The 9266-nt window shown below is 49.9% G+C and overlaps 1 protein-coding gene across 3 annotated transcripts in view; it reads left to right on the plus strand.

The window, feature by feature from the left end:
- Positions 1–8966, plus strand: part of Fam189a1 (family with sequence similarity 189 member A1) — a 409697-nt gene extending 400731 nt beyond the window's left edge. For all 3 annotated transcript variants that reach the window (XM_040730819.1, XM_005084412.4, XM_040730821.1), the window contains 2 exons: positions 2916–3143; positions 5651–8966. In XM_040730819.1, the coding sequence (XP_040586753.1) occupies positions 2916–3143; positions 5651–5967 (545 nt within the window). In that variant the 3' untranslated portion in view covers positions 5968–8966. The remainder of the gene's footprint in view (positions 1–2915; positions 3144–5650) is intronic.
- The last annotated feature ends 300 nt before the right edge of the window (positions 8967–9266 follow it).

Below are 9266 nucleotides of genomic sequence, written 5' to 3' on the forward strand. Positions count from 1 at the left end.
GTTGTGAAAAACATGTGGCACATGCTAGATACATTATTCTATATTAATTATGAAAACTGTGGGTGGGTTTTTTTGGATGAAAAATTGGAAGTCCATTAGAACCATAACTGTCATAAAAACAGGCACGCAGCATTACACGGGTGACAGCAAGAAAAAACAGTCACCAGTCTTGGGCTTGGAGCTTCTTCGGTATCTACTGTAATTTCTTGTTCTAGTAATTATATATATTCAGAGTGAAGTCACACTTGCCTATCCATGACTTAATTGTGTTAGCACTGACAGTAAGAAAATTGGATCAAGAAGAGGCACAAAACGAAGTTAATTAAAATACGTTTTTGATGTTGGGCTAGAGAGATGGCTCAACAGTTAAGGGCACATCCTGCTCTTGCAGAAGATCCGTGTTCGGTTCCCAGCATTCACATCAGGCAGATCATAGCCACCACTCCAGATCTAGGGGGATCTGATGCCTCTGGTCTCTGCAGGTACTTGTCGTCAAATGCACAGCCCCACCCCCACACCCCAGGCTTAACTTGTCTCCAAAGAGGTGAAATAAATATATACTTAAATATTTTCAAGAAGGTTAACTACACACACACACACACACACACACACACACACACACACACAGTGGCATGCACACACACACAGATGAGATAGATGAGTAGTAGTTGATGCTAGTGTGTGCATATGTAGATATGTATGTATGTGGGTACTTATTTGTGAGCAATACTTGTATTTGATGCATGGTCTTGCACATTCCATGCAAGCATTCTACAATGATCTACCATCCTCGGTGCTCTCTTTACTTCTTATTTCAAGACAGGTTTTCACTAAGTTGCCTAAGATGAGCTGGAAAAATGCTCTATATGTAGTTCAGATAGGTCTTGAACATGGTCTTCCTGCCTCAAAGTATCTTGTGTAGCAGGGATGATAAGCCTACACCACACAGCTTGGCTTCCCTGAGATGATCTTAGCACACCACACAGCTCAGCTTATTCTAGATGATCTTGGCACACCACTGTGTAGTTCCCTAGGGAGTAACTAACAGAGGTTGGCTGTGGTTACTGAATGCCATTTCTGTCTTTGAAATTTTCTGATATGATCAAGTATTTCTTCTTTTTTATATAATCTCTTCATTTCTGAGCAGTTGTCAAATTGTGTCAGGTAATAAACTCCTGGGAGCATTGCTGAGTCTAAGGGAGCTTGTATTTTAAGTGTTAATAGAGCAGCCAAACTACGTTACAGAAAAGTGACATCAGCAGGGTGCCATCACTCCGGATGGCTTCTCCCACCCTCCATGGAATAACCGTTCCCAGCCTTGAGTTTGAGCAATGTTGTTTTACAGGTCTGTTGTCCATGTGTGTATCTGGATTTGAATCACTTCTTTCATTTGAAGTGTTTTCTTTTTTAGAAGATATTTTGGGAGTAGATTCATAGAAAAAAGTGCTTATTAAATCAAGTCATGAGGAAATGTGTGAGGCTTAGCAAGACCTTCCTGCTCATGGTGGGGACTTGTCTCTCTTTCACTTCCGCTCTGGTAGCACCGTGTTCATTACACAAGCACACAACTTTTAAAAATGTATTTATTTTTCTCCCATACAATACATCCCAACGGCAACTTTCCCATCCTTCCCAGCCCTCCTCCCTTTCTTCCAGTTCTACCTCCCTCCCCTGTCTCCTTCCAAAAAAGAGCAGGCCTCCCAGGGACATCAACCTAAGAAGGCACAAAAGATACAGTAAGACTAAGCACAAACCCTCACATCAAGGATAGGCAGGGCAACCCAGTAGGAGGAAAAGGGTCCCAAGAGCAGACAAGAGTCAGACACACCCCCTGCTCCCACTACCAGGAGTCCCCTCAAAACACCAAGCCAACAACCATAACATATAAGTAGAGGACCTCGCACAGATCCATTCCGGCTCCACAGTTACCATTTTAGTCTCTGTGAGCCCCATGAGCCCAGCCAAGGCACAGCCAAAGCACACAACTTTTTATTGTCAGTTTCCTTTCTTCCCTTTACTATCCTGCCCATGAAGTCCCTGCTCCAAGCTGCAGGTTTGCCGTTATGGATTTTTTTCTTCTGCTAATTTTATGCCCTCAAAATAGAAGGATTAATCTTCCTGAAGATTGGGGTGTTTGCTTGCATGTGATGTATGTGGTACTATTTATATTTCCCAAATGGACCACTAATTGTCACCAACTGTTTATGAAGGGGGTAGCAGTGGTTAGGCAAGAGTCTTTAGAGTCTTCCATGGGCTTCTCTGAGAATAGGCAGTGAGTACCAAGTGGTGTGTGGCTCTGAAGCCCTGGCCTGGGGCAAGCTCATGGACACAGGGGAGCATGGAGCACTGACCACGCCCTGTGGAAAGAGAAGGAAGGGGCAAAGTCTCCCAGCACTGATGGAATTCTGGCTGCTGCCGTGCAGCCAGTGGACCTCAGGCAGGTTATCACCCTGCAGTGTCTGCTCCTGAGTGGAGCCAGTAGGCTGCGGTAATTCCAGGAGAGTGAAGGATGTGTCTACCCATTGGGGTTTAATGTTCATGGGTTGCACAGCCTCTGGTGCTGGTGTCCTTAGGAGTCCATGTTCTTCCTTGTGTGAGTCTGAGTTCTCTCTTGTGTGAGCCCCAATCAACAAGCAGCTTGTGATGGAAGCAGCAGAGTGCTGACTTTGGTCTTTCTGGGAGGGGGCGGGGCCTGAGCTTCCCCATCCTCCTCCTGAAGTAATCCCTGGGAGGTTGTCTGCTTCCCCCACCCTGGGGGTTTTATCGAAGTAGTTCGTGGTGACCTGCCTCAGGGCTGATCTGCTTCTAACTGTGGAGTTTACATAGCTTGGGTTTGGAGGGCAGGAGGCTGGCTGATTGTGCATCCGGGTGCCTTTGTAGCCCCCTTCTCTGATACTATGCCCCTTTCCTTGCAGTGCCTGCCAGTAGCACAAGTCTCCCAACATCAGAGGGTGCCGCCTCACTGGGTCCAAGCCACCCATCCCCTGATGGCACTTTAGACACCCCACCACCTCTCCTGTCTACTCCAGTCCCTCACCGTGTGTCTCCAGAAGCAACAAGCTTGAGCACACAGACACAACCAAGCCCAGGGCGTGTGGCCCGCTCAGCCAGCGACCCCACCTCCTGCACATCCAGTGAAGCAGGTATGGCTCTCTTGTGTTCTCGGGGTGTACCCAACTTGTAGGGCAAATGACCTCTGACAGCTGAGGCCCAACCTTGGCTCCTAGGAAGTGTCATCGGCACATTTGAGGGCCCCGAGTTGGGGTGAAGGGGTGGGTAGCCTTAGGCCCTTGCTGCATTCCCAGGGAGGCATCATTCGGGCAAGGGAGGAAGGATTCAAGAGTTTAGGGTAATGAGATCCCTTCAGGTGGCCTGCAGCTCTGACATGAGCATGATCACTGAACTACATGCATGCTCTGAGGTCCAGGTCAGAGTAGGTGGCCACGGGTAAAGACTGTGTGTAGGTGGTGTGTCCTCTGCACCAAGTGTGTTCAAAGAGTACTTAGGGTATCTGTTGCTGTGAAGAGACACCATGACCGCAGCAACTCTTATAAAGAAAAAAATTCATTGGAGCTGACTTACAGCTTAGTCCATTATCATCATGGTGAAAAATATGGCAGTAGGTAGGCAGCTGTCTGGGGTGCATATGCCATAACAGCTTCCTTGGGAGTCTTGCTTGTGTGCCCAAGGCTGGAGAATGAACATCAGAACCTTGATGTTACAGGGGAATAACGTCTGCCAGTTAAGGACTGGCTTATGGACCCTGACTCTGCATCACACAGATGGGACTTTTTCTGATGTGGATTTGAAAGAGCTCTACAGAAGGCACAGGGGATGCCCACAGCAGCCTCACTTCAGTGCCTTGTGCAGCTGAACACCAGGCAGCCTAGAGTCTGGCCATGCCAAAGAAGAGCAGCCTTTGGAGGGAAGCCAGATCTGGGCACGTCTTCCTGGTAGAAATCTCAGATTTGTACCTGTAGACTTTGGGTGCTACATTCCCCCCCCCCCTTCCATGGAGAAAGGTCATCCAAACCTGGAATGCTCGCTTTGCTTCTTTACTTGGAAACAGGACATCCCTTTCTTCCACCCCTGGGGGCAGCATGTGGGTTTCCATGTCCACTCTTCCCTCACAGAGCTTTGAAAGAGGCTCACATATGGTTGGAGGAGATCAGGTCCCTTCTCTAGCCTTCTGATAGCTTTCTTTGGCCCATCCCTCTTGATGGGATTCACGGTCGGTCTATGACAAACAGCTGAAAGGATGGGGCGAGGGAGAGGTGGCCACCTTCCCTTCCTGAGGTCCGCACAGCTGCTTCAGCCTCCTCTTGGTCAGGTGAGATCGCCATTGTTCCACACGTTGGAGGTATTCTGTATCCCTGGAGAGCCTCGGGATTGGAGGGTATCCCCAGGCACCTGCTGGGCTCCTGTGGGACCTGGGCCAGGAGAAGTACAAGGTGGCTTCCTTTTATCTACAGTCTGCTTGTCTGCCATCTAACAAACTGCTCAGCCCTAGGCAGCTGGTGAATTTTACCAGTAATCCCTTCTGCCCCTTCCTGCCTATGGGGTCTGAATGTCCTTCAGGTTGAGATGCAGCCTGAAACCCAAGACTTCTTTCCTGGGCTGCTCTGGAAAGAAGTGTGGTGCTCCTCAAACATTTGACATCCACCTACTGTGAGTCAGGGGCATTGGGGTCATGACTAGCGGCCCTTTGCTGTCTCTGCATTCAACTGCTCCAGCTGTTGCCCTAGAATATGAGTTCCTGGCTCAAGGTAATTGTATCAAAGCCAATGACTAACAGCATACATATGCTTATTGATTCACATTTACTTTTGTTTTGAGACAGCATCTTATTAAATAGCCCAGACTGACCCCAAGCTCCTGTCTCAGCCCCAGAGTGCTAAGACTGGGGTCATTGCCACCTGGCTTGGCCTTATTTTGCTTTACGATTTTTTTAGGGGGTCATTGGCCCTGCCTAAGAAGTTTACACATCATCTTGTATTTCGTTACTAAGCTTGCATGCTACTACCCCCAGGGACCCAGAAAAGACCACCCAGAATGTGTCTGTTTTGGATGATATGTTAGGCAGGCTGGTTCTTAATATGGGTCCTTGGTCAGTGGACTATATTCACCACCCAAAGGTACCTAGTTCTTGGAGGTGCCATCTAAGCAGTGTTTGTCCCAATTTTGAGGTAGAGTGATGGCTTGACATCTGATGGGAGTCAGTCATTCCTCCAGGCCCAGCCTAGAGGACACTGGGGAAGACCCCAGATAGAGGCTGCTCTCTACACCTGACGGGGTAGAGGAATCTCCCTGCCTTTTTTGCCCCCTCAGCTCTAGTCTTAAATCAGGCTGTCTGAATGTTCCCTAGGCTGCCCCAGCAAGCAACCAGACCACAAAGGATAGAGGTCATGGAGCTGCAGAAGTCTGAGGAGAGCTCAGTAACCCTCACCAGCCCTTCTCTTGGTCCCACCCCTCAATCCTTAGAGGTTAACACCAACTTGACCTCAGGCTGACAGGAAGCTGGGTCACGCCCGGGTGCCTTCTCTGAAACAAAACTTGCAGCATACTTTTGTTCTTTTTTTCCCCCCTAGAACTTTGGTTTCATTTGGTCCACAGTTGTTTTCAAATCTCCTCTTTCACTTTTGATTTTTAGTCTCCGCATCACGCCCAGCCGTAGCGGCCTGTCAGCACCAGCTCTCACCCCCTGGCAACCCAGGTACCTGGAAAATGGACCAAGGAACCAAGCCAGAGACCTTACAGACCGTCTCCAAAGAGAGGCCACACTCCCTGGTGGAGAGCAAGGCCTACACAGACACCAGGGTTTTGGTGGCTAAGTTCTTGGAACACTCACACTGCACTGTCCCTTCGGAGGTGCGACACGTGGTGGGCACTGTCCGCTCAACGGTCACCTCGGAGGAGCCAAGGGTGGAGGAGGCCATCTTCGGTGCTGGCGTCCTGGACCAGCTATGAAGCAGCTACAGACCTGGATGTGGACATTGATGGGCCCAGTGCCTGCAAGGACCAGTCCTGCATGAAGCCACCATGCTTGATAGAGAGAGGCCTTGGCCTGCTGGGCAGAGAACATCCAGAATACCCAGGAGAAGCTCTCTGGTGGCCCAGGCAGGGAACTGTTACTCTTTCTCCCATCATTGTCTTCCCGGGACTGTTTGTCCCCTGTCCTACTAACTCAGACATGTTTCTCTCCTGCCCTCAGCAAGCTCTGGTTGCTTCAGGAGTATAGCACCTTGAACTGAAGAATGTGACAGAAACACCTATCCAGGGACAGGTGACGCTTGTGGAACATAAGGACACTGCACCTGTTCCAAGTCAAGGCCTTTAACACAAGGTTCTCTTCTGGGCCCAGTTGAGTTTGGGTAGTGGGTGGCAGCAGCAATGTGGCTGGTGTCACTCTGCAATGAAACCTTCATAAAATCCAGACCCACTGCTTCCTTTCACAGGAAACGGGCAATGCTAGCACAGCCTGGGCCCCCCCCCTTGTGCTCACTGAGCTATCGTGCAAATAGATGCACAATGAAAACTCTTCCTAGGCACTACACAAAAGCTTGAAATGCCCATAGTGTCCTAGGCTTCCCCACTAAGCCTCTGTCTGTGGGCTGCTGTCCCCACTTCCTTTCCTGAGCCCCGCCCACCATGGTCTCCCACACTTTAACCGCAGCAAATAATTGTTATTTGTGTCTTAACAGTATGCTCCTCTCCCCATCCCTTTGAGAACTTCCCCTGGGACCTGAACTCACCCAACTGAGCTGGGTAGGACTGAGTCTGGGCTAAGAAGCATTTTTCTCTGCTGTGTGTGCACCTTTGGCTAAGGTATGCCTTTCCTGATCCAGAGTTGTCCCTGTTCAACTCAGGTGGCAATAGGCACACCTGTGTTGAAGGATGCAAATGTCCAGTCACTTATTTCTAGGAGAGTGCCAGGAGTGAATGTGCAAGGCAAAACCAACTTTGGCACAACCAGGGTGGCTTTTGGCAAAATAAATGCCCCTCCCACCATGAACTTTCTTGGCTGTTCAGAGCCTCATTTTCTGGCAAGATCAACAGCAACCACTTTTCAGCAGTGGGTCTGGAGCAACACTGCCTGCAAGAACTTCCTGCAAAAATGGAAACACCCAAAGCTGGTTCATCCAAGCCAGCAGCTCCAAGCATGTGAGATCACCGCACCCCAACCGGCCTCTTGACAGAAAAGTCCTAAGTCTGTTGGAAGTGCCAGGGTGGAGCAGGGCATGGCCATCACTGCTCAGTGTCCAGCTGGTAGGCTTAAGCAGCTCCTCTGTTTCACCTGTCCTTGCCTGTCCTTCAGCCTCCACACCCCTGTTCCAGCCCCCAAATTCCCTGTAGCCAATATTCTGAGGACCTTCGTGTATTTGGAAGCTGTGGGGCTTCAGTCCCACATATGGCTTGGGAAACACCCAGTGGTGATCAACTCTTCATGGTCTGATAACTTTACCATTGCCATAAGTTGTTGCCTTCCTGAGTTAGGGACCTGGAAAACATAAATCAGGCATTTGATGGCAACCTTGCCTTTTCCGCAGGAGCTGTAATAGAGATGAATTTTTGAACACTTTATTCAGACTATAAAATCCTCTTAATTTTTCTCAGATGAGGACTCAGTCAAATCCCTTACAGGTAGAATAGCCTCCCCCAAGCCTATCAGCTTGAAAAACTTTCATAGCCTGGGTGCGTGGCATTTTCATCGCCTCAAAGATGAAGTGGAGTGAGGCAGCCGCAGGGTATCTCCTGATTGGAGGGTCCATGCAGCAGTGTGACTAAGCATTTGTGGGTCTCAGAACCAGCTGAGATATGGGAGAGGCCAGGCCCGTCCCATCCCAACTGACCCAAGCTCCAGGATATTTTCCTAGTGTAGCCAGGGTGAACAGTCTCTGGACACAGCCAGGACTCTGGCGTTCATGCTGTCGCTCTGCCGCAGGCCCTCATCTGTTGGCCCCGTGGCACTCTGGCCTCAACCTGCACCTCCCCTCAGCTGCAAGCTACCACCACCACCTGGAAGCCCCGAGCGCCTTGGCAGCCTCAAGAAAGCGGTACGCAAAAACCATGCTGGCTAGGTTATGAGATGGCTCCCCTAACAGGTTTATCTTCTGGATAAAGAAACCGCAGGACTTCATGCTCCTGGGTGGGTGAAAACCCCTGGCTCCCAGAAAAAGGCAGTTAGGATGGAGACAGGGCAGTCTCCATGCACCTTCGCAGGGCCACAGGTGGCCCACATGAACACGAGGAAGGCTCCAGGCTTCCAGAAGTCACAGGTATTGGTTACAGCCACTAGATGATGTTCTTGCGATTTGACTCGTCTCTTCTGGGTCCCTTGGCTCTGCCTTGGTGATGACCTAGTACTAGGACCCCCAGGCAATATGTGGGTTCCCTGAAGCAAAAACTGCCAACCTCCACATTACTTGCACATCCTTTTGTAGTGGAAACTTTTGCCCTGCTCCCCCCCCCCCCCCTCGCCCCAATATCCAAACTGGGCCCAACAGCGATCATTTGGGAGGGAATGCTCTCAATTCAGGCTTGCTAGGTCCCGGGCCCCAAACCAAAAAATAAAAGGCCATCCCCTTTAGGACATCCTTCAAGTGTCTAAGTGTCTGCCCAGGCAGGAAGATGCTGATGTGAACACACGGTGGACATCAACTCTACTTCAAGGAAGGCAGGGGCAGGAGGCCCCATCACAAGGACTAAAAGGTCTCCTTCTCAGGGAGGCCATGATAAAACGAAAGGCTTGCAACCAGCCCTGGAACGGAAAGCTTGTGTCGGATCTTCCCTCCTCCCCCCTCCCCTTGTGCTATAGCAGCCTACAGATGCTGCTGAAGCAGAATTTATAGGGAATTGTTTTCAGGCCACCAGAGAGCTGTTTGTACAACTTGAAAGGTTGTATTTATTTAACGTACCTAAAGGTGTTTTAATAATGATCAGTGTTTTAATAAAAGGTATTTCTGGTCGCTGAGGTCTAACTGGGACTAAGAGGGTCCTGGAGGGACTGGGTTTGGGGGAGCAGGAGGCCACCAAAGCTGCCCATCTAAAACTCAGTGCCAGGGGCTGGGGTGAGAACAGTCCCCTATACATACAGATGTAAACCACAGCTGCCCCTCGTGGGCCTCACATTCAGGGGTATCTGGAAGTAGGGCCTTATAGTCCAAAGTCTTCCCTTTAAGGTCCTGGGACTGGGAGATAGCTTGGTGGATACAGGGCTTGCCAGGCTATCATGAGGACCTGAATTTGGATTCTAAGAACGAAGGGAG

This window comes from Mesocricetus auratus, unplaced genomic scaffold, assembly GCF_017639785.1.
Source record: "Mesocricetus auratus isolate SY011 unplaced genomic scaffold, BCM_Maur_2.0 Super-Scaffold_4256, whole genome shotgun sequence".
NCBI lineage: Eukaryota > Metazoa > Chordata > Mammalia > Rodentia > Cricetidae > Mesocricetus > Mesocricetus auratus.